The sequence below is a fragment of the Antrostomus carolinensis genome, unplaced genomic scaffold (genome assembly GCF_000700745.2).
Source record: "Antrostomus carolinensis isolate BGI_N321 unplaced genomic scaffold, ASM70074v2 scaffold6290, whole genome shotgun sequence".
NCBI classification, from domain to species: Eukaryota; Metazoa; Chordata; class Aves; order Caprimulgiformes; family Caprimulgidae; genus Antrostomus; species Antrostomus carolinensis.
The window spans coordinates 9,666-33,280 of record NW_010286325.1 but is presented as its reverse complement, the minus strand read 5'-3'; the positions used below and the strand labels follow the sequence as shown (position 1 = coordinate 33,280).

At 45.6% G+C, this 23,615-nt stretch overlaps 1 protein-coding gene across 1 annotated transcript in view; it reads left to right on the top strand.

Moving 5' to 3' along the window:
* Window positions 1-2,781: 2,781 nt before the first annotated feature.
* Window positions 2,782-23,615, top strand: part of CFAP77 (cilia and flagella associated protein 77) — a gene marked incomplete at its 5' end in the record, with an annotated part of 24,769 nt that continues 3,935 nt past the window's right edge. Inside the window, 5 exons of the mRNA XM_010163924.2 lie at window positions 2,782-2,920; window positions 3,461-3,683; window positions 16,035-16,137; window positions 17,688-17,693; window positions 17,802-17,897. Of these exons, the coding sequence (XP_010162226.2) occupies window positions 2,782-2,920; window positions 3,461-3,683; window positions 16,035-16,137; window positions 17,688-17,693; window positions 17,802-17,897 (567 nt within the window). The remainder of the gene's footprint in view (window positions 2,921-3,460; window positions 3,684-16,034; window positions 16,138-17,687; window positions 17,694-17,801; window positions 17,898-23,615) is intronic.

The following is a 23,615-nucleotide window of genomic DNA, read 5'->3' as shown; positions in this document are numbered from 1 at the left end:
CTCCTTCCCATTCTTTGAGTTCATGGGTAAAATGTTGGCAGGCAACCAGAGTCCTCCGAGTCCATTGATTTTCTTCAGGCACAGGTTCTCTTCATGTTCAACATAATGGAACAGATTTTTTTTTTTTATTAATTATCCAGCACCTTCAGCTTTATTTATTCAGTGCAAAGTGACTGTAAAACGCCACCCAATGATAAAAAGCAGCAGCGTGCACTCATTTTGTGATGGAGTAAATACTCAAATGTGTTAACTTCAGGTGCTCTACAAAAGGAATCATTAAATTCTGGAAGAAATTAAATTTCTTCCATTCTATGGAGTTCTGCATTCAAAGGTCTGGAAGCAGCTCTGCCCCGGGTTATAAACCTCTCTCCTTTCCTGCAGTTTCTAAACAATTTTCTCTCATCTGCCACACCTTTGCCATCATAGCAGATTTCTGACCTCACTTAGCTGACCCAGTATCAGAAGATGATCCCTGGAAAAAAACATCTTCTCATGCATCTGAGGAACTCCACACCATTTCCCCTTGTATTATCAGTGACAACTCATCTAAAAATAGCTAGTGTGCAAATGTCTATAAATACAGGAGAGAGATCAGCAATGAAAGCTACTTTGTCATCCCTGGCAACAGTTTATACATTTTGTGTGAGCTTCCACACTCACACACAGCGTGCACATATGGTTTAGCACTGCCTTGTGATATTTCAGTAGCAGTAAAGCCCACTCACTCCCATCGTGCTCAGTGCGGGACACATCTGCAAGGGACAGTCCCTTCCTCTGTTTGGGGTTCACAGGAAGCAGCTGGGGGAACGCAGCCATGTTATACACAGGTTGTGTCAGGTAGCTGAGTTAATTGCTTTCCAAAAGGCTCTGTAGCTTTGCACAGGGCAAGGAACCTGATGGGGTTTTTGAGTCTATCAAAGGATCTTAGTAAGTCCAGAAAATTCATTTTCTGGTAACCTTGAGCTCCTGAGAATCATGGGAATAGCACACCTGCTTTATAGCATCACAAGTGCATGGATTTAACAGGACCAAGATGAAGCACCTCCCTCCCAGATCCGGGAAGCAAGACCCTGGATTTATCCAAAAGCATCACCATACAGGCTTGCAGGCCCAATGATCACAACCTGGCAAAACTCAGTTTGCCAGGATCTGCAAAGGAACAGATCTGCCATCACAAGGCAGACAAGTCACTCAAGCAAGTAGGCACAATCTCACCCCAGACATGCTGGTGAGGAGCCCAATGCTGCAGCCACTGCATGCTTTAAATTTTGTGTAGCTGCATATACAGGTGGGAGCTGAGAAACTCCAAACTGAATGCACCAAAAAATGAGTCCAGGCAAAAAAGTTTGAGGAATTATGAGCAAATTCTAGAGACCTCAACACAGAGCCCTCTGGAAAGGTACCTCTTTTGGCTCAGCAAGAGTTTTGCCTGAGCTGAGGGTGACACAGAACAGCTCAAGCTGCTTGGCAGCATCATGCACACTCGCTAAGTACCCCTTAACCACACATTTGAAAAGGACCACCAGGCTGGCAGTGTACAGGAGAGCCATGGCTGCTCTGAGGCCCTGGCAAGGATTTGCAGAGTGCTGGTAGGAAGAAGAATGTAAATTTGGGTTCGGCTGATGTTCCTGTACAAGCAGATGTGGTGAGCTGCGTCCCTTATCAACCACTGTACATAGTGGCAAGTTGGAGGTGGTTCATTTTCAGCCTCACTCTTTTCACTCAGTTCCTGCAGAAAGACTCAGCATCTCCAGATCAAGCGAGTGTTCACTCTGGAGCGTAATAGCAGTCACCTCAATGTCAGTGTTCAATGATTCACCTGTGAGAAACACTAGAGCAGTACTTCGGCACTTCCATTCTCTCAACAAGGCCTACCATCACCTACAACCCTCCAGCTCCTCCAACGCCCTTCCCATGGAAAATAACCTGTCCCAAAGCACCCACACCATGCCTCAGGGCTCCAGAGGGCTTGTTACCCAATCCTGCTCCAGCTTCCCCTAGCAGGAACGCACAGACCCAGGCTCTTGCTCCTTCCCTCCACCACCACCTCCCTTTCAAGCTGCAATAAGGTTTTAAGACACACACATCCTGCAGTGACTTCACCATGGAGATGGGAGGGTAGGGACAAAGGGGTGAAGGGAGGTCAGTTAATCCCACAGACACCACCAGGCTGGGACACACATAGGCTGGGGAAGAGTTCATTTTAAAACTAAATAGAAATGAGGTTATTGAGCTCAAGTTCTCTTTTTTCTGTGCTATAAACCCCAGGCTCTGCTCCCCCTTCTTCATCCTTCTTATCCTCCCCCTGCAACATGCCTCGCATCTTGATTATTCCCAGGCAGAAGTGGTGACGTGATTGTGCTTGGGGAAGTTTGTGCCAGTTTTCTAGGAGGGTGCACAACTTGGAAATTAAATAACTCAAAGGAAAGCTAAGACTAGCTGCAGAGTTTCCCCTGCAGACATCATGGCTGGGCATCCCAGCCAGAGGAGAAATTAGCCAAAAAAGGAGACTTCAAGTCCACATATTGAGTCAGGATCCCCATTTCTAGCAAGGCTATGTCACTTTATACCTTAGCTACAAACTTGTGTGAAATTCAGAATCCCTTAGGCTGCAGCTCTGGTGAAGTCTCATGGCTGTGAGTTCTCCTTTTGCACTGTCACACTGGCTTGTATCCAGACAGTGGGATTCAAACCTGGGCCAAGTGGAGCCAGAGCCACTTCTGGTGGTCATGGCCACATTCTGTTACAAATTTTTATTTTCAGGGGTTTTAAGTTTATCAGGAAAGGTCTTTACACTTCTTTAACTTCACTCTTCTGCAGGCAGAACTGGGGAAGCCCCAGAGAAACTGCTACACCCTGCCAGGCTTTGATTTTTCATACGGGCTGTACATCCGTGGGACAGATGGAGGAGTCGCTGCAGGTATGACAACACCACTAAAATATAGACCTGTAAAGTAGTCCTAAAGCTAGTAGGGATTCTCCTCTCCTTCCCAGTGCTCTTCAATACTTCTCATCAAGCTGGAGGTGAAGAGCTCCAACATTCACCCGCTTTCATTAGTATCACACAAATTGCTTGGTGACTAGTAAAACTTCTCTATCATATTGGAAACTTGTATAGCATCACACAGAGCCCAAGCAGAGAGGGGTACAGCACCTGCAAAGGGCAATGCACATGACCACTTCCATAAGTGGAGAGAGCTCCTACTTTGTGCTCTCAGGGACAATTCCCCTGTGAAATCAGATTTGCTGAGCAAGCCAGGGTGGAGGGTCAGAAGACATCTAATTCAGATGGGAGATGTCCCCATATGAAATGTGATGGGATAGGATACAAAGTCCACACCACTGTGAAGCCATGACAAAGCCCTTGTGCATGGTGCACAAGTAATAGCTTCCCAAATAGGAGTTACCCAAGATGCCTGATCTTTCTCTCTTTGCCTCTCATGTTTCCTTCCATCTCCAGCAATAGGCCACTGGAACACAGGGAAGCCTTCTTTAGTTCAGAAGATGCCCCAAGACTACATCACCATGAACTGTGGTGCTGTGAAGGCTGGTTATACCACAGCCCATGAATTTAATTTGTACTACAAGGCCAAGGACATTCGGTGCAAAGGTCTTAACTACTGTCGCCTCAAGAGATGTTCTCCTAAAGCACCTGCAGACATGACTTTTGGCATCACAACACGGTAAGGGGAAAGGCTTGGGCCCCTTCTCAGAATGAGATTATTCCTTCCTACCCTCACTTCTACATGTCCCCCACATCTCAGCTAGCAGAGTTCAAAAAAGAAAAGCTTACTGAATCTGGACATGCTGCAACTGAGTCACAGCATCACTTCCATGTCTGTGTCTCAGACAGTCAGCTACCTAAATCTAATCTTCATGCCATGACACAACACCATTTCATCTCTGCACTAAGGGCTTGGAACCCCTTAAAAATGCTTTCAGCACCAATCCTTTAACTTAGAAGGAACATGAAGAATTGTAAGCAATAATGGTTTCCCAGGGTCAGAAAAATCAGACCAACAGCATTTGTACCTGTTTGCACTGGTTGAAATACCCCGATGCAGTTAAGGATCAGTTTGAGTTCTTTGTCCCACTCTCTTCCACCTGTTAGTTCATCACCCTGCATTAGGCAGAAGCTGGTAGTACAGCAGGATGGAAGCAAAGAAGCTTTTCACTGCCCTCTTTTACTTTCTTGGGCTCTCTCCCAAGAGCTGGAAGGGAGCTGGTACCTGCTGCTCCTCCAGCAACCCTTCTAGAAGCACATAAGCCTACCCATTCACCCTTTGCAATACAGCAGGGTGTTTAAGGCTTCATCCTGAGTTAGGTCTTTTGCATCGCAGTGTCTTCCAAAATATTTTTATAAAACATCCAGTATACGTGAGCCCTGCCCAAGGTTCAAACAGATACAGCATCTAGAAGTGACCCATTTAACATGCCTCTCATGTACCAGCTCCCAACTACCTGCTGTGCTGCATCCTCAGGGGGAACTGTGCACCAGGGAGTCTGCAGGGAAGAACATGGTCACCTTGCTTAGACTGACTTCTAGGTCCTTCCACTGCCTGTCCTCCACAGGAACACGAGGGAGGCTGGAGAGCACGATGGTCCAGAAAAGCCAGTGCAAGTCCAGCACAAGCAAGTGCTCAAAGCCTCTGGAAGGGGCTCTGAAGCAGCCCTGCTGCTGCTGGAGCACGGAGGGCTATCTTACTCTGCACAGGTCTTACTCTGCACAGGTCTGGACCAGACATTAGGTTTCATTTTAAGAGCTGGATAATAATCACTACCAGAAAAATAACAGCTACAAATTCTAGAGAAAAGACATGATGAACGGCACTGTGTATTTTACATGATAGTAAATGGGCTTTGCATATGCAAATTGAATGGATTTTAAAATGGTATTTAATGACAATTTTCGTAGCAGACATTAACATTAATTGCATCAAAATGAAAATGTAGCATTAGCTTGCTGTTAGCTGCAAATGCCCCAGCTATAAAGCTTTATCTTTATCAGTATCAGCCCTCACCAATGTGACAGGGCTGCTCTGCAAATTGCAGGCAAAAGGGCTTTTATGTTGCAAAAGTATCCCCCAATGTAGACCAAAATCAACATCAATTTTGCTTTATTTCTTCATAAACGGAGGTTAAATGGCTGCCTGTAAGAAGTCTAGGCACGTTTCAAAAGTTTTAAGGAAAATCTGCAGACCCCACAACAGAAGTAGTGGGAAAGGGCTTTTAATTTAAAGTTATTATTGTACAACTTGCCTGCTCATTAATAGCTACCTTTTATGCAGACTGATTGTATTTATCCCTTTACTTTAAAAGCACGTTATAGACAAAATCAAATTACTGGGATTACCAAGGAGTTATTTCAGCCATTTCCATAAAAGTGGGAATTTAACATACTTTTTCATGACTGGCAAGTTAAAGATAGCCGCTTTGGTGAGCGCTCCTCAGCCCAAGCCTGTCCCTCGTCACAGCTGACCAGGTTCAGCAAGACCTACCCTGTTAAAAATTACTTGGAAGTCAATGGATTTAAGTTGCTTCTGCTTCTGGACTCTAAGCCCTGTACAACTGTGTTCTTAGTGCCACTAATTGGGAAGGCACTCACAACTAAGATACATGTTTGTCTGGGGGCAGAAGAATAGAACAGTGCCATGCGGTCTTTTTCCATGACTCCAAGCACTTCCTTGCCTTCAGAAATGTCCACTTTGCTAAATATCTCAGGTGCAGTCAAGTTTTGTCAAGAACAAAGCCTGCGTGCCATTCCCTAACACAAGGCACAGCACAACTGAGAAGGCCAGAGAGCAAAGGTGCCTTCCCATCGCACTGGAAGTGGCTGCAGCCCCCTTGCCTGATGATGGCAGTGCTCTGGGACAACCCTCAGAACACCACTGCAGACCCTCCCAGTCTGCACCCACAGCTCTGTTGCAGCTCTTCTGCACAGCTGGAATTGCAGCTCGTGCCCACACACAGCCTTGGGGCTGGGCTGCCTCCTTGGGGACAGCAGCACAAGGGGGTTATAAGGCACGAACGACTCGGCAGCTGCCACAGAAACGTGTTTGTGGTCTTGGAGCTGTCAGTGGGTGATATGCAGGGGGTTTCTCTGGCCCTGGCAATGTATCTCCAGCCCCTTTTCTCAGGCCCTGGGCTGCACTGCTGGAGGCTTTGGTCTCCTAAGGACACCAAGGTCAGCAGTTCTCTCCAGGCTCACAAGTACAAGGTCTCCTGGATCACTCCAAATAGAAATAAACATAAATGCTGTGGTTGCTTAATGCCTCATTAATCTCCCCCTGGCCCTGCTGCTCCCTCTAGCACAGCAAATCACTTGTGCCTCTGCTTTCTGTTCATGGTGGACTTGTGCCGTGTGGAGTATTTCACAAGGCAGCATCAGACACTGGAGTGATGTTTCTGAAGCTTTGAGGTCTCTTTCCTTTCCTGGGATATTTACCTTCAGAGGTCACCCATACCCCTCTATTAATTCTACGTGGACATCTTCCAGGGGAGAGAAGCAGCTCTGCTTTTTTGCTGATTCTCCCCCATCCTCTCCCTCCCTTTTCCCAGGGAAATATTTGCTACAAGTCATGTGGCCAGCTTTGTTGTGAGAGTCATAAAAAGGACATTTTTCATCTCTCCTTTTTCCTGCTCTCGCTCCCTTCTCTCTCTCAGTATCAGACAGAGATTTATTCCCTCCCTGATGCCTGTGGCATTCAGAGCTGGGAGGGGTCAGGGGAGGCACTGATGGGACAATAACAGATAATACAGTGGTTCCCCAGGGTCTTGTCCAGCTCCGTAGCCGATCCATCAGCAGGCAGCGCTCGTGCCAAGGTCAGCGGTAACAAGGATGTGGTAGGGTCCCAGCTTTCCCCATGGGGCATCCTCCAGTCAGGCTCCCCCAATTCGTGCTGCGGCTTCTGATCTCTACAAGAGCTGCCTTGTACAAGCCACAATTTGCAAGAGAGCATGCGTCCAAGGAGGGCACACGCTGGGGTAACAACCATGTTACCGTGCGTGCACGCTCCACTTCACCTGCCCCAGCCCTCATCCCCACTGCAAACAGGTCTACAGGTTTTCTTTCAAGGAAAATGCCCATCATTGGCAGTACCTCACCTCCAGGAGCTAAAACCATCCATGTGCTTTGTACCTGACATTACAGAGCTGTAAACATGTGCAGATTAGGCTTGCTGTCCTCCTGGACCCATGTCTTAGGCCCTTTCATTTAAAATAACTCCACACAGTGCTACTAACAGGTGTATTCAACCCCCACACTCTGTGTAATGACCCTGTTTTACAAGAGAGAGTATGCAGGGCACTGAGTGGGCTGGGATTTGATGCTGCTGCAGATCTAAACACACAGAGGGTCTGTGAAGACCTCCAGGATCTTCACTGGTATCAATACAGCTTGTTATTCAAAGTGCATTTGGAAACCCCAATAGAGGCCCAGACCCGTATTTCTCCTCCTAACCACCTTTTCTGTTTGAAGTTTACTGTGCAGTGAAATTAGCAGACATTAAATGGTCATTTTTGCAACTAGACATAAGCACAAAGATATAGATGCTGTCTACAAATAGATTTTAGTTTATATTGATTGGCACAAGGTCTCACAAAAGAGTTTGAAGCCAAAACTCACCAGCACACAGTTGGTACCCCAAGCACAAGTTTTCTCCCCCGGAGCTAGCAGTGCAGAGTGCATCCTCAGCATGAGCACACTGTCCAGCTTTTTTCATTTGCCTCTTAGTAGTGCAAGTTTCCTAATTCTATGTCCCAGAAAACATTCCTGGACTCAAGGACTGCACAGACATGCCATTCTCTGCCATTCTACACCTGTACCTCCTTCAAACCCTGCATGGCCATAACCCTGCCACCCACGTGCTGCCATCTACTTGGCAGTTGGCCTGTAGGTTGGGCTGACCTTGGGCGTGCTGGCAGGATTTCCCTGGCACTCTGTCATCCCCATGTCTCCTGCCGGGTTCCCCCCTACCGTCTACCTTAGCTTCAACCATCCCTTTCCTGAATTTTACATCCCATTTTCCTTCTAACTTCATCTCCTCCTACCATCCCACCCTCTAAAACTGGTCTTAATCCTTTGGCAGCTGCTTTCACCGTGTTCCTGCAGCAAAGTCACCTCTCTGAAGCATTTGGTCACTGCAATCTCTCTTCAAATTGTTACAATTGGCCAAGGGCATCAGTTATCCAGTACCTCCTCTTTTTTTTGTATCATTTGCAATTGTCCTAATACTCTGTTGACAATTGTCTCACTGGCCTTTAGCAGCTCAGCTGTTACCTTGGCTGTCCCTGCAGCTTCCTGGCTTAACTGACTGCTATGTCCTTATCTTTCACCTTCCCTGAGCAGGGGGGTTTCAATGCTCATGCTTCTGCTTTGCAAGTGGCCTTTCCACCCAAAGTGTCCATAATGTTTGCACACAGCCAGAACAAAGTTTAGAAAACTGCCCAAAAGGTGCTGAGATATTTCCAGCATCTCTTTGGTACAGAGTGCACTAGAAGAGTACACTTAACTTTTGAGACACTTAAAGAACATTTCAGGTCATTAACATACGGCCCAGGAAAAAAAAAAAAAGGTAATCTAGCTATAGACCAGTTGCAAAGATACGTCAAAGAAATAATACTGAAAAGCAGAGGATATTCTTGGAAAGAACCCACCAGCAAAAGCTGGACAGGCAAGAAAGATGAATATTACAACAAGCTCACATCTGATCCACAGTCACTGGAAGCTAAACAGAGTGTAAAGCCACAAAAGTCCAAAAGATTGAGGCAAACGAAAGTATTAGGAAAAAGTATTGAGCACTGACAAAACATTGTAAAAGTGTAACATAGTGACTGGCATCACTGTCAGGCTGAAGGCACCAGAAATATGCAACCGAGTTAAAAAATATAGGACTCCCATCAGTTCAGATAATTGCATATCCTATCCAGTTCCACAGCAAAAGGCACTTTGTGTCTCTGCCGCCATTCTCACACTGCTAAGATAAGAATTTCTATTTCAAGAATCATTTTATTCTACTGGAGATGTTCCAGGTTGGGTATGTGCTCACATCGCTGCATGTACATTAGCTACTGCAGAGCTGCCAGCGGCATCCACCTGGATTGTGCTGCCTTGTGCCCGGGCAGCTGCAACATCTGGTTGAGCAAAGATCTGTTACCCCCTTCAAAAAGTCCTGAGTGCCCCCATGAAGATAGTGGTTCTCCTTCTGTATAGTTATTTACTGCAGCTGTAACAGTTTCTGACTACTTTAGGCTCCTGGATTAACGGAAAATAAGCAGCCAAATCATGGTTAGGCATAAGGTTCAGATCTTGCACATCAACCACAGAGCTGGTAAAAAAACAGATCTAAAGAATGGAGATTGAGATCCCTTATTACCAACTGCACTACACTGAATAGGAAAGTAATTTACTCTCACACAGACTGGCTGTTGTCCATGGCTTTATCTCCATTGATTGCAGCTGGCTGAAAAATTTCTACCAAAACTTTTACTATCTAAAACTACTTCTTGCCACAAGTGGACTTTTTCCCCTTGCAAACTTCTGCTTTTGCAGTCTGTGCAATGAAAACCTGGGTCAGGGGGAAATAACCACAGAATCCTTTTTGTGAAAGCAAAGCTTTTCAGCCCTCATTGACATCTTTTCCTTTCAAATGAAGTAATGTTCCCACCCAGCAAGAGAAAATCAAGCATGGGATGGAGGTCAAGGAGAAGACCTTGCTCTTTGATTTGTTTTGCCCAATGTCATGAAGGGGGGTGTTTCCTTTTGTTTTTTTCCTTTTTTTATTCATCAGGATGCTTTGCATTTGTTGATGGTTGCAAACTGAGCACTGTTCACTCTCAGCCATGGATTGAAATTCCAGGCAGAATAGCTCTGTCCCATAATCACATCCTACTTGAGTTTCTCAGATGGTAACAGTGGATTTCCAGTCAGTAGACAAATGTGTTGAAGACAAATCTAAATAATCTTCAATTAAGTCAGCCAAAGGGTATCTTCAACCCAAAAATCAATGCTAATGTACAAATTCCAGCTTGTGAAGATGGGAATTTAATGGGTAAGACCTGGCTTGGTATCTTCACTGCAAGACACATTTCCATGTGTATGTTTAGGACCATTACAAGTATATGTCTCACTCTGGGCATGGAAGGGAATAGTAAAGCAAATTGGTGCTCTTGTAACCATGTGTACTCCTAAGTACAGCTATGAGCATCTGATAAATCTTTTAAAGAGCATGTTTACAATGGATTTTATTCTTTTTACTGTTCTATACATACGAGCCCTCTGAGCAAAATAAGATATTCTCTGACACTTAGAAGAAGCCATTGCCTCATTGGCTGCCCACCGTGAAATAATTTATATTATTTCCTCATCCAAATTACAAGGATTGTAAAGCAGCTTCAGAAATTCATACTAGTCAGTGCTGTGATGGCACAGACCCTGCAGCTGCCATGCAGGTGAAAGACCCACTATTTCAACTGAGAGTTTTGTCAGCCCAAAGACTGAAAAAAAAAAAAAAAAAAATTTAGTCCCTGAGTGTTTTCTACCAATTTTTCTCTTGTTATTTTCTTGAGTGGTTAATGGAAAGTGAGGACAAGTGGAGATCATTTAAAAATCATCTTTCAGGCCTCTCCATGGGTTTACTGCCAGGACCGGTTTAGAGGACCATAAAGCTGTAAGGCTCCTATAACTTTACCATCTAGTCCACAAGATTCTTTGGAAAAGAATTCACATTCTGCTTGTTTTGCCATCTCTTCCTCTCCTTACAAACACACCCGCACCTGTGTGTGCAGGGACTGCCAGAGCTGCTAATTGAATTCACTCTTGTGAAAGCATTAACAAATTGTAAGTGACCTTTTATACAAATTTCAAAGTCAAGAATTCACCACTAACTGCACATCCCTCTTCTGCCATTCACTGTTATGCAAAACCCACAAACAATTAAAAGAAATAACAAAGAGCCCAGCGGCCCTCTTTCCTAATTAGCTGCAGGAGGCAATGCTGGGGAGTGTGGCTAAGTGCTTCAATTACCTCGGCCCTCCTTGCTGCCCTTGTTAGAAGAGACAGGTCCACTGGCCAAAGGGGAACAATTAAGGCAAGGAAGAGCCAGGCAGTTTGCAGGGGGATGCCGGGGCCATGCCGGCTCTCACATAAGGGCCAGAGCTGTAATCGTGCCCCAGATTTTTTTTTTCCTGCTGGGCTACACAGAGACAAATTAATGGTAGATAGATTGCCAGCTCCAGCCCATCAGTAACGAGGGAGGAAGGGAGGCAATATTGCAGTACAAGGGAGCTGTAATCAGAGTTTTCCTGTGTTATCAGCCCCCTTTCAGGGCAGAGGGACCTGAGCATTAATGCCTTACTGCTGCCTGCATTGGCAGTGCCCCAAGGCCCTGAGCAGAATCACAGACCCCAGCTTGTGCTTTATTTGCTGAAAATAATCTGTGCTAGCTGCACCGAGAAGCTTCACACCCCAGAGATGGAGACCAAACTGGTTCCAGATAAGAAACCAACCTGAGCTAGTGGGAGCTGGTTTGGCTGACCTGGCCACAAGCCAGAGGAAGGTCTCTATACAGACACTACAACCAGAGGACAAATCCTTCCCATCATGAAGTACACAAGAAAGGAATATAAAGTTGGTGCCCCCTGTGGCTATCTCCCCTGCGGACTGAAGGCCCCAAAGACAGATCCAGGCTGTGTAGCAAAAGCAGATCATCTTAGATGGAGGGACACCACCAAAGACAAAGGCCCATGAAACCCCCTGAAGCATCATTAACTTTCAAGAAAGGATTAAAATTTCAGGATAGGCAATGGTGTTCCAACACAGTTTTAGTATCACAACAGTAAAAAAAATTCGATTATAGGCTTCATCTGTTGCATAAGCACCCACACAGGGCCAGATCCTGCTGCCACTAAGCTGCCATTGAAATTAGAGCAGTGTTTTTGGCATAGCCCGAACATCTGTGATACATCTGTGATATATCTGTGCAGCCATTAGGGAGTCGATGCTGGTGCAAATGTCCCCTGCTCCCTCGCTCTGCTCCCTGCCAGAGCCCGTCCTGACCAGCAGCAGGAAGAATGCTACAGGAGCTGTCTGCACTGGCTGGAGAGCTACCCGGAAAATCTAAGGGCTGGAGTTTGCTCTAAAATATTTACAAGCCCCTGTGCTTTTGAATTATACAAGAATAAGGCAATCACAAGTCAAGTTTTTACGCTTTTACAACACAACTTAGCAATCAAATTGATTGCACCTTTTAAACTGGTATAAACCCCCTTCCTGAGCAAAGTCCTTTGCATCCACCTTTGCCAAGTACCTTTTTTCAGTTGATATATAAACCTTTGAAAATAAATTTGAGGGGAGACTGACAACCTTGAAACCTCAAGAGCAGCGTGGCATTGATGGATGATGCTCCCTGAACTGAGCATTATAGATAGATTTTAATTTCATTTTAACAAAATAGCTGTCTCCAGTGGAAGAAGCATCAAGAGCTAAATGAGGACCCGTCTTGAGCTGAATCACGTTGAACAGACCCCGGCACTGTCATTGATTTTCTGGGAAGAAAAAAACTGCCTCTGGCTACTAAACCAAATTAGTAGTCACTGATGACCAATTATTTTGCCCCGCTGTGAACGGAGAGGCGTACTAAAATTCCAGTTTGTCAGACCCAAGGCTCACTTCTCAAACACCTTTCAACAAGCATGTACCAAAAGTCCCTCAGATGGTTCTGACGCCTTCCTGTTTTCAGCAACTTCTCCTTCTCCAAAGTTTTAATGAGCTGCTGCTCTGAGGATGGCCTGCCAGAAAGGGAGCCCTTCCCAGCTCGCTGGAGCACTATTTGGCATGGCACAAATCACAGCTGTCAATTTATACACGCATACACAAAAAAGTGTCAGCCTAATGTTTGCAAATTATAATTACCATTTCTCTTGCATGTCCCTGGTGCCTTCATTTTAGATAAATCCCAGCTCTGAGGTATCAGCTGCAAAGCACTGAGGGCTCATAGTGAATAGAATAGATTTAACTAGTTTGTAGCTCATTTAAGGCCTACACTGTTTTATTTTAATATTGTTAATACTTTATTACACTTTTTAACATTGTTTTTACAGTAAAATAGCCTATTAGGAGGCTGCAGCTTCTTTTCCAAGAGATTTCTGGCAGACTAGCATACCACACTGTATAACCAAGTAAGCAGGCACTTGTCATTTCAGTTGAAAATAGGTCTGTACCCGACTCTTGAAAGTAAATTAGAAAGAGAGTCTATTAAAGAGACAGGAACTGTTTCAGGGGTAACAGTTTTGAAAGTGTGCACAGATAAATTTTAAAATACTTAGGAAATGTCAACATTAGAAATGGCTCCAACTATTTGACTATAAAAGGAACTAGATGATTTTTTTTTCCACAATTATAAATAATTTGTTACATCCTATCAGAACTTCTTTCCCTTTCCTTTCTGTGGCAGGGTGCTTGTGCCAAAACAAGGAGATCTGAGTTACTCTGAACAAGACGGATTTTAATTTGCAATAAGCATTTTTAGCAGACACTCCCCCCCCACAGCATCTGCAGATTATAACAGCAAAATCCTCCCAGTTCAGAGGAGTGACATCTGGGCAGAGTGACAAAAGCAAACAGAACACACAAGCCGTTCGTTCCTGTCCTTAAGTAACACTAGGACAAGAGGATGTTTTCCCAAAGGCCAGCTACAAATGAGAAATACTGTCACACTGCCAGGTGGCACTGATACTGGGGACAAATTTCCCCATCCACTCCAATGAGATCAGAATTTGACCTACAAAGAAAAAACCACCTCACTGAAATTTCTCCCATAACCTTAGTCAAAGAAGTGTTACCTGACATCCCCTGCTCTTCCCCTCTTTCTCAGTATTTCTCTCAAAGGAGGCAGGAAAAGCCAGATGAAGCCTCATGTCCTACAGCCCCACCAGAACTTCCATGTATAACTAAGCACACGAGTCATTCCCACCAATTTCAAAGAGGCAGTTCATGCGTGTATTATTCCAGGCATGATTCTATACTTTGCTGGATCAGGACTTAAATGCGATTAATCACACGGCAGGGAAGGATCTCTGAAGAGCATCAACCCAAATGTGTCCTTTCAAGCATTTACTTACAAGCCAGCTGTGGACTAATCAGTCACCAACTGGCTGGTCCACTGGAGATGGTAAAAGTCACCTCCATAGAGATGAGAAAACGCATTCAGCTACCACAAAAATCAATAGTCAAACACTACACACAAAGAATCAACATTTTCCTGCATCCCTCCCTGCTATTCCAACACACCAGGAAAGCTTCTGCCTTGGAGAGCAAAGGGACAGGCCGAGGAAACAAGGCAAGGCTCACCATATGCTCGTGCCAGGACTACCAAAATTTACACCACACAATGAAACTGTTGACCCACACAGACAATAAGAAACTCAACGACAGGTTTGCCACATCTTTTATCCTTTGTAAATTTTTTGCCCAGCTCCAATCAGTGTGACACACCAAACTGGAAGGGAAGGGACAGATAGAAGAGGGGAAGACAAAGGGTAAATGTTGGTGTCACCTTTGGCACCCAGTGTCTCCAGATAACAGTCTGGAGCAGCACAGCTGATTTGTAAGCAAAGCCTTGAAAAGCCCTGCAGCATGTGATCTATGAAACAGGAGGTCTACAGAAAGATGGCTCCTCTGATATGAATGCCCCCTTGGGATGTATATTGCTGGATTGCACATCTAGTATCATTAGAAAACACGACCATAGATTAGGCTGTTTTGAAGCATGTGGTGTGCAATAATTAAGTAATAAAAGTCACCACAGGGGTGAAGGAACAAGAAACAGAAGAGTTACTATTTGCATATGCACTGCTGGTACCCTCCATGATCATCAAAGATTCTCCAGACTGCTAAAAGCTGGTTGCTACCAATTCTGGACCCACTCCTGACAAAAGCCACAAAGCACTAGCTTACTCTGTGGCACACAGGCTCTCTCTGCAGAAAATGGCCTTCTGGTGACCCAGAAGTAGCCCAGCAGTTAGACCAAGTCCCCAGCATCTTGCAGTTGGTCCAGACAGGCAGGGAAAGCACTGCCTCTCTGTTATGGGAGCTGCAGCTGAAGGCACTGCAGGCTACAGGTGGGAGCAGAGCTGGGGCTGATGGCTCCACATTCTAGGTTACTACTGAGACAGGAAGAGTCCCTCTCCAGCAAGGTATGCAAGGGCAAGGACCAATAAAACTTAAGAACTATGTCCTCCATCACCTTCAAGTGTTTGTTTCTGGGGAAAAGAATAGCAGCACAACCCAGAAGTGGTATGCTGTCCTCAAGGCAAGAACCTTGCCGCTGCCACTGCCCGTTCTGCCTCCCATGGCTGCTGATGAAGTATCCTCACTTGCAAGGAGCAAGGCTCAACAATTTCAGACTGCAGATCGGCCACAAGCTGGCCAGGCTAATGCCAGCTCAGAGCAGCTGAACAGGACCCTGGCCAACAAGCAACAGCCTTTTATTTTTATTATTTTTCTAGAACCAGTCATCTGCAGCTCCTCTGTGCTGATGTGCCCTCCTGGCCAGGATGCTCCCTGGTACCTTGTTTCAAGGTACAAATACATCTGGTCTGTGCAGCTGAGGTACTAGACCAGGGCTCAGCATTTCAGCTCCCCTTTCTGCTGCAGACACACCTGATCATCTCCATTGCATCCACTTTTATCCCTATTCAGATTGCTTAGGACAGCACTCACTCCCTTCACCCTGGGCCCTAGGGTGTGGTGTTCTGGGCCCTAGAAAAGGTTGTGCAAAGATAGAAATTGTGCCCATTCTGGGGAATGCTCTAGCAGAGTCCTGTGACGGGTTGTCACAAGTGTGTGCAGGCACTGGTGTATTCATTGCAAATGGATGTGGCTTTGAGTCTCTCACAGAAGAGACAGCCTTTCCCATGAGGTGTTTGTTCATGTTCCCACCAGTCATACTTTCCAGGAGCAGAGATCTGAATCAGCATGGGGAGGAAAAGAGATGTATTAACCTTACAGATTATATTGTCTTTTCAATGTTTTCCAGGCCTTCCACTCCCTTTTTTGACCTCCTCCAACACAAATACAAGGAGCTGTGGATGGAGCAGCAGAGAGCCCGGACAGCAGCCGAGCGAATGGAAAAGAAAAAGGTGATAACACTCCAGCAGTGCTCACCCTTGCTCTGCACAGCACTGCTCCCAAGCATAACCCCCCCACTGCCCCACCCCACAATGGATGGACTTCTCCCAGCCACAGGGAGGGCTGTCAGCTGGGAAAACATCCTCCTTGCCTACTAGAAGGCTGGTGAAGCCTAACAAAGATGAGCTGCTTCCCAACCAAGATGGGTCTGGCTTCCGCCAGAGTATGTCATGTGGGGTGATGCTGTGGGAATGAGCACCAGATACTCAAATCACAATGTGTATGAAAGTGCTCTGGAGACAAAAGGGAAGGTGGTTTTTTGGTTTGGGGTTTGTTTTTTTGTTGTTTTTGGGGGGTTTTTTTGAGTATTTTTGTATCTGAAGATATACACAAGAGCTGAGCACACTCTCCAGGGCAGCAGTGCTTTGGCCAAGGCCTCTCCAAGTCTTAGATACCCATCCCACAGACCATCTCTAGACCTTTCTAGCTGCCACCAAGCATCTGTCTGCATCAATATGCCTCTATCACAGGTGGCCCAGCTAAAGTCCTGGTATCAATTAAAACAGAAGCTCTGGTTCTTTTTGCATCACCACAATAGTAAAAAACCCTCCTGTAACAAAGAATTAAGTTTCAGATGATCCGTGGTATTTGTGTCATCCTTATGCCAGGAGCCCTGCAGACTGTCCTTTGGACAGCATCAGCTCTGCTCAGGTTACCTGTGACAGTGGACAAAACAACAGAGCAGCTGACAAATGTTCAAAGGGACAGATCCTGGCATGGTGTGGCTGATGTCAGCACCTGCAGCAGTTGTTAGAATTGCAATGCTGTGCTGTTAAACACACCAATATTGTAATGAAATTTAAAAGCAATCCCTTCCAACTCACAAGGTTCTATGATTCTGTGACTGTTTTATTAGTTAATGGCTCAAAGAAAAGTCAAGCTAATATGGTAATGACCAGTTTCAATGGGCTTACTGCCATCACAAACTATGCTTTATAGTGGAAGTGTAAGAATAAAGTGTTCTTAATTAGCAGCTACTTTATGAATACACAAGTCTAGGATGTTGGAAAGTGCATCCCTACCTTATCTATTAATGACTGATGTTTTTAATCACTAAGTTCCTTCCATCAAGTTCCCAAAGCCTGCAGCCACCAGTTACCAGTTAAGCAACACAAACCTACATCCTAGACCACAGAGCAGACAGATTCCCCAGGGTTTCACACTGTGGCCAAACCATTCACCGGGTACCTGAACTGGCTTGTGCTGGGACTGTAATTAATCAGGAGAGCAACACACAACAGACAGCAAGAAAACCACCCCCTTCTCCTCCCCGCCATGATAGGGATGGTGGAAGTGACTTTCCCAACTGGTGATGAGCCATTGCTCTAGCTCAGAGCACAGGGCTTCCTGCAGGCAGCAGTCATCTCACTGGATTGCCATATGAAGCAGACACTCTAAGAGCTGACAGCTGCTCTTGTTTTTCTCATCAGCATGTTTTAGATATCAGTATTAGCTGCATGGACATGAAAAACTACCCAGATCAGGCCCTTGTGATCATCAGTCCAAAGTGACTTTTAGTCTAGCTCATCCCAGTATCATTACATTGCATGACACCAACCTGATGTCTATAGCTGCACAGCTGCTTCAGCCCATTCTTGTTTACCTTTGGTTACAGAAAGACCAAGTGAGTGAAACTCGCACCACACTTCTGCGAAAGCAGCCACGACCTGCAAAGGAGGAGTCCTTCTGGCACCTGCCCCGCTTGGAGAAGGTATGGAGGACTTGATGGAACTCAGGGACACCTTCTGACCTTGCTCACATGCCCTGGTAACACCCTTAGCACACAATGAAGGTAGACATGAGGTTCTTAACTCAGAGCTTCCAGAGACCCAAACCCTAAAATTGTCCTGCACTCAATGTGTTCAAACATCAGCCCCTTTTGGACTTCAAGGTGGGATATTTTTTGCAGCCATAAACCCTGGAAGAGAAGCAGCAGTTGCCCACATAACAGCTTAATGACTTATTTTCTAACTTGTGTGCACTTTCATGAGCTTCACCAGATGAGAAGCATCTTTTTATATCTCCCCTGTTAGTACTGGGGTGGCCTTTGTTCTTTACTGGTACTCCTGCAACTGCTCTACACAAGTAGGACAGTCAGACCTGCATTTTGGTAGCCTACCATTTTATCAGCTCTCACCATAACTAATTCAAACCACACCAGATGTTTCAAGAAGCATTTCCACCCTAAGAATTAGAGCTTTCCAGAAAGCCTGCACTCTTGATACCCCTCTAAACTACCTGATTGACAATATTCACCCTGAGACTGAGCAAAGGGTCTAGGCAGGTTACAGATGTGCATGACACTTCTTTTAATTGATCCAAATAAGAGCCTAGGTGAAGATTTTCTTGTTCTAGCAATGGGATCTAAACGTCTCCCTGAATTCATCTGCACATCCTGCAGTGCTCTGGGGTACTTGTTTGAATTCTGTTAGCTTTGTTTGTGGTATAAATTACAGGGAAACTTCAAGTGAAAAGCTAGGGGGCATTTTAGGAAGGAAGGGAAAAGAGCTGGGCAAAGGGAATGGAAAGAAGACACCTAAAAATCTGAAAGCACTGAAACCCTGCAGGGAGTTTACATGGCCAAAATCTTATCTGGCATTGACAGATACCACTGCAAAGAGCCTCTCAGCCCTCCACCTTGGCCCTTGTTCTGATGGGTTTGGGTTTGGGTTGGGATTTTTTTGCCATGTTGTTGATTTTTAACTGCAGTTTTAAAAAAATGAAGAAGCCTTGTGACTTTCTGAAGCTAATTTACTTGTACAAGTTGGAGAGTTTTGACCAAGAAATGTGTTTTGCACCACCTTGATGTATTCCTGTTACGTATTGTCTAAGACTGTCCGATTAGCATATGTCAGTAATCATTTATCCCTGCTGCCTGTCAGCACAGAGCTGCTGCTGTGGCTAGTGTCAGGGAGAGAACATGACCGATCGCTGTTAAACAGATTGTGTAAGTCACACGAGATACTGGGGCAAGCCTCCTCTTTAGAGCTCCTCTCACCCCAGACCTTTCCATCACTATTCATTTTTCAGCCTGTGTTTTTCTTCATGCTTTCTTTTTTGTTTCATCCATGATTATGGTTGAGTTCCTCCCTCAGCCACAGCTCTCAGACCTCTGAGTCTTTTCTTCTCTCTGCCTTTCTCCTTCCTCTCCTCTTCCCCTCCTTCCCAGGAGCAGCATCCAGGAGAGAAGGGACAGCTCATTTTGCACAGCCTCTGAAGATTTTTTGTACTCCTTTCTCATTACATTAACTTGGAAGGTTTGCCTTGGCCCAGCTGCAGATCTAACAGGCACAGCCCATGTTAGAACTTGGATCAGGAAATTACTTGCTCAGTTGATTTCAATGCATCATTTCCATGGGAAAATAAGTTCTCTTGAACATCCATAAACATTTACCCAGCTAAAAGCACTAAGAACCCAGAGAAAGATGGTGGTTCTCAAAGACACTTGGTAGCCTCCAAACTGTGCTTTAACTATCACTGTAAAGTTGGGTTCTGCACAGGTGGTGGTGGTGGTGGAATGGTCTTGAAAGACAAACTGGTCTAACCCTTCAACCAAACCCCGGGACTCCAGGAGTCACTATCAATCCCTCCTTTACAAGGGGGACAATAGAGAGCAGTGCTCCAAAGAGCTGGGGGAGCTTGTTCTTGCAGCGTTTCTGTCCTTGTGGAATGTTTCTCAGGCTCTTCCATGGTGGTGAACAACTACTTTATGGCTTTTTTAACACTCAGTGTCCTGGGGAGGCCAGCCATTAGCACTGACCACTGAAGGCAGTTTACCAATAATCCATATAATGCCCTCATCCTATTGCACAAAAAGTAGTAGGAAAAGCAAACACAAAAATAACACTTTACAGAAAGCTTGTTAGCACACTCCCATCTACATGTTATTTCCTACCAGCCTTCAGTGACATTGTCCTGCTCCGGCCATTACAGATGATGTTCATGACCTGGGAACAACTTCAAACTCTGGGCAAGAACATTCACAGACTCCATTGCCCTGACCACAGCCCCACGTCAAACAATTTTTCCATGTGACCTGAGGCTGGTGTGAGGTGCAGAGATGTGACATGTCCTCAAGCCACTCATCCTTCTTATCACTCAGTCACCCACTGTCACCTGGTGGGATGCCTTTCAGTCTGGCTTGTTCTGGGCCTGGAGAGAGCAGTGCAGAGCACTCACCTAGCAAGCTGGTTGTAACTCGAAGCAGAGGGCAGCAGGAAGATGCAATTTTGTTCCTTCAGGCTCAAAAATCAACAAGGATAAACTGGGCGTTGATGCCACTACTGGATCTTAACTGGACTTTCCCTGCAAGACTATTTCCTGGCACCATGCTGGAGCTTTCAGAGGAAGTGGGAGAGAAGAAAACAAAGGAGCTTTGCTCTCCCCACTAATTGCCTCTGCTTGCTCCCTGCATTGCCAGGGCTGCATGACATTACATAGCTGTTCAGTCAGTAAAGTATAGACAAATTGACTATATTTTCATTTGGATTTAGGTTTCAGCCCCACTGCTTTAGAATAATGGCTCATGCTATTAAGCTAACCGGGTGATTTACAAGTTCTCCCACACCGGGTGATCTCTCCTGTTCTGTGTCTCGTTCTGGAGGACTGACCTGGCCTGTGGTCTCCTGGGCCCTCCAGCTCACTGAGACAAACAGGTCGCAGGGAGACAGTCAGGTCCTGATGGGCAGTTCGTTAGGGAAAGTTGCTGAATTAGAGTTGGGTTTGGGTTTTGTGGGGTTTTTTTGTTTTGTTTTGTTTGTTGAGGGGTTTTTTGGTGTTTTGGTTTTTTTAATAAAACCAAACAGAATTCAACTCCTTACTCACCTCAGCAAGATGCTTCTACTGCCCCCTCCTCTTCCTCAGCCACCCCCCAAGGCAAACAGCCTCTGCCTTGCTCTGCCTGCAGTGTCAAGATTCCTGGGCTCAGGTTTTGCCACAGCCAGGACTGTGCACCAAGACTTCATTTATTTGTAGATGTGGGACTACATTCCCTGGGGACTGTACGTCAGGCACCCAGCATGGACATAGATAAATACCCCTACCCACTATGTTCATGGGATGTGTCCTATCTCTGTCACTCATTGCTAGCATCATGCTGGCCCAGGGAGAACAACATCCTCTGTCAAACAAACTCTGGAAGGATGTTGCTGCTGAAATACAACATCCCCACAGCCCTGCCTGTGCCAGCCCAGGGTGAGGCTCCAGCTACCTCCATCCAAATAATTGATAGTCACAACCCAAACCAGTAAGTCAACACTGGCCACTCCACAACAGATTTCCAGGGCTCTGTCAAGTCAATCCAGAAGGATTTTGATAGTAACACCTCACACAGCAGTGATGGAGGACAAAACTCACCCATGTGTCAAAATAGCTCTGCACACCACGTGTCACTGACACACACCAGGGTTTTTCCTTTGCTCATTAGAGAATTCCAACTTGCACAGACATTCAAGGTGGCTTTCCAGAGAGAATAGTCTTGTTTACTTGACCAAACAGAGAGAGGAAGGAAAATGCAGCAACTTTGGACAAGACTTTTGTCAACATGTGCTGCCTTCCTGAGCAGATGAAACGAGCTGCGCTCGATGTGCGATATGAATAAGCGATAAGCAATTGACGAGCAAGTGTTCGGGTACCTTGGCAAAAGACTTAATTTGCAACCTGGCACAAAATCAAAGGCTCTGTCAACAGCTGAGCGGCTCTCCCGCATATGCCTTGCACTACCTGGGAAAGCTCTGTCAGGTAAATTTCCACTGAAAGTAATTAGAGGAATCCCCACTGTATAAACTTTGCAGTAAAATTCTGGGCTCCAGAATTTGATTCTCACCAGGGATCTGATATCTGCTCACAGTCTGATCCTTCATCAGAATTAACAGTTGAGGTTTAACACATACACACAAAAATGTTCCAGTTTTTTTTTTAATGCCTTACCTCTATTTTTGTCCAAAGAGCTGAACTGACAAGCACAACTCATGTGAGCTTGCAACTGTTGTCTTGTCAGAGAAAACATAGATTCTGCTTAAATAACCTAGGCTTGATACACAGTGCATGGTGGGCTGGCTTTTCAGATACAGCATTTATCCTCCCAGGTTTGAGGGCAGCAAAACTTCATGGAGTTGGAGTGTTATAAAACTGGTTTCCTGGGCCCTGGATAGTGCTTAAAGAGTAAAGCAATGAGCTCAAGGGCTTTCTGTCACCATGGTGCTGGACCAAACCTCCCTTCAGATGGGATTTCAGTTGATCAAAAAATAATTAAAAAACCAACAGTGTCACCTGATAGCTGCTCAATGGCCCAAGTGACATGAATTGGTGGGTCCCAGCCCAGCAATGACCGTCAGTGTCCTTCAGTGTTGACCTGCCTACAGCAAGCACAATGCAAGAAGAAAATACAACACCGTGCAGGTCTCCCAGTGGGCAGAGATCCAGCTATCATGAGCATGATCCCTGTACATCTCCACTGGGACCACAGCAGAGGTGTCACCTCCCACACCACAACCATTCTGTGACTAAATGCAGGCTCTGTGCCACCATCACTACATTTTCTTGCAGATTCTGTAGGTTTTCTTGTTTTGCCCAACAGCTGATGCTTCCAGCAGTGCAATTGCTCGAATCACAGCATTTCCATAGTCCAGCCTACCTCAGTGTCCCTTTGCACATGCCCTGGACACTCAACCTCTCCATCATACCCTAATGCTGCCCTCTGCCATGCTCAGTCCTTCCTTCACCTCAGAGACGTGGTAACCCATCATTCCTCTGCCATTTTCATTGCTCTCCAACATCATCTAACTGGGACAAGAATTGGACCATCTCCAGGGCAGGCTCCACTTCCATCCAAGCCCTGGTGCCCAAAGGCAGCCAGTGCCCATGGCTGTCACAGACTGTCACCCATGAAGGAACAAATCTGGGGTGTTTGCAGCCTCACAGCTTGCAGTAGATTAAAACCACACATGCTGTGTTGGGTTACAGGTGAGCACCTACCATTGCTTTTGGTGCTACCTACTGTTTCATCCACAAATACACATAAGTGCTTTTTAAGTGAACTTGGGGTTTAATTCACAGACCCATTCTGCCGTCTGCAGAGATGCTTTTTACCAACAGACAACTTAGTTTGAAGTAAAACTCTTCCCTGGCATGAAAAAGGTCAAGATTCAAATCTCAAACACAAGGTCAGTGTGAAAGCTGACAGCTCTGGTATGATCCCAGGACATCTGCCCAGGGGGACACACGCTGGGTTACAGCTCCAGTGGGTTAATTCTCCTTTACTCACAAAATTGCCCAGACCAAGTGACCAGTGGACTCCAGCAAACATCTGTGACCCTTATTTTCAGGAAGGAAAAAAACCCTCGAATCTCCATGGGCCATTAAATACAGCAGCTAAAAATTGCTGAGCACTTTTTGAAACCTTTTTGGACCATTTAGCCCAGACTCCCTT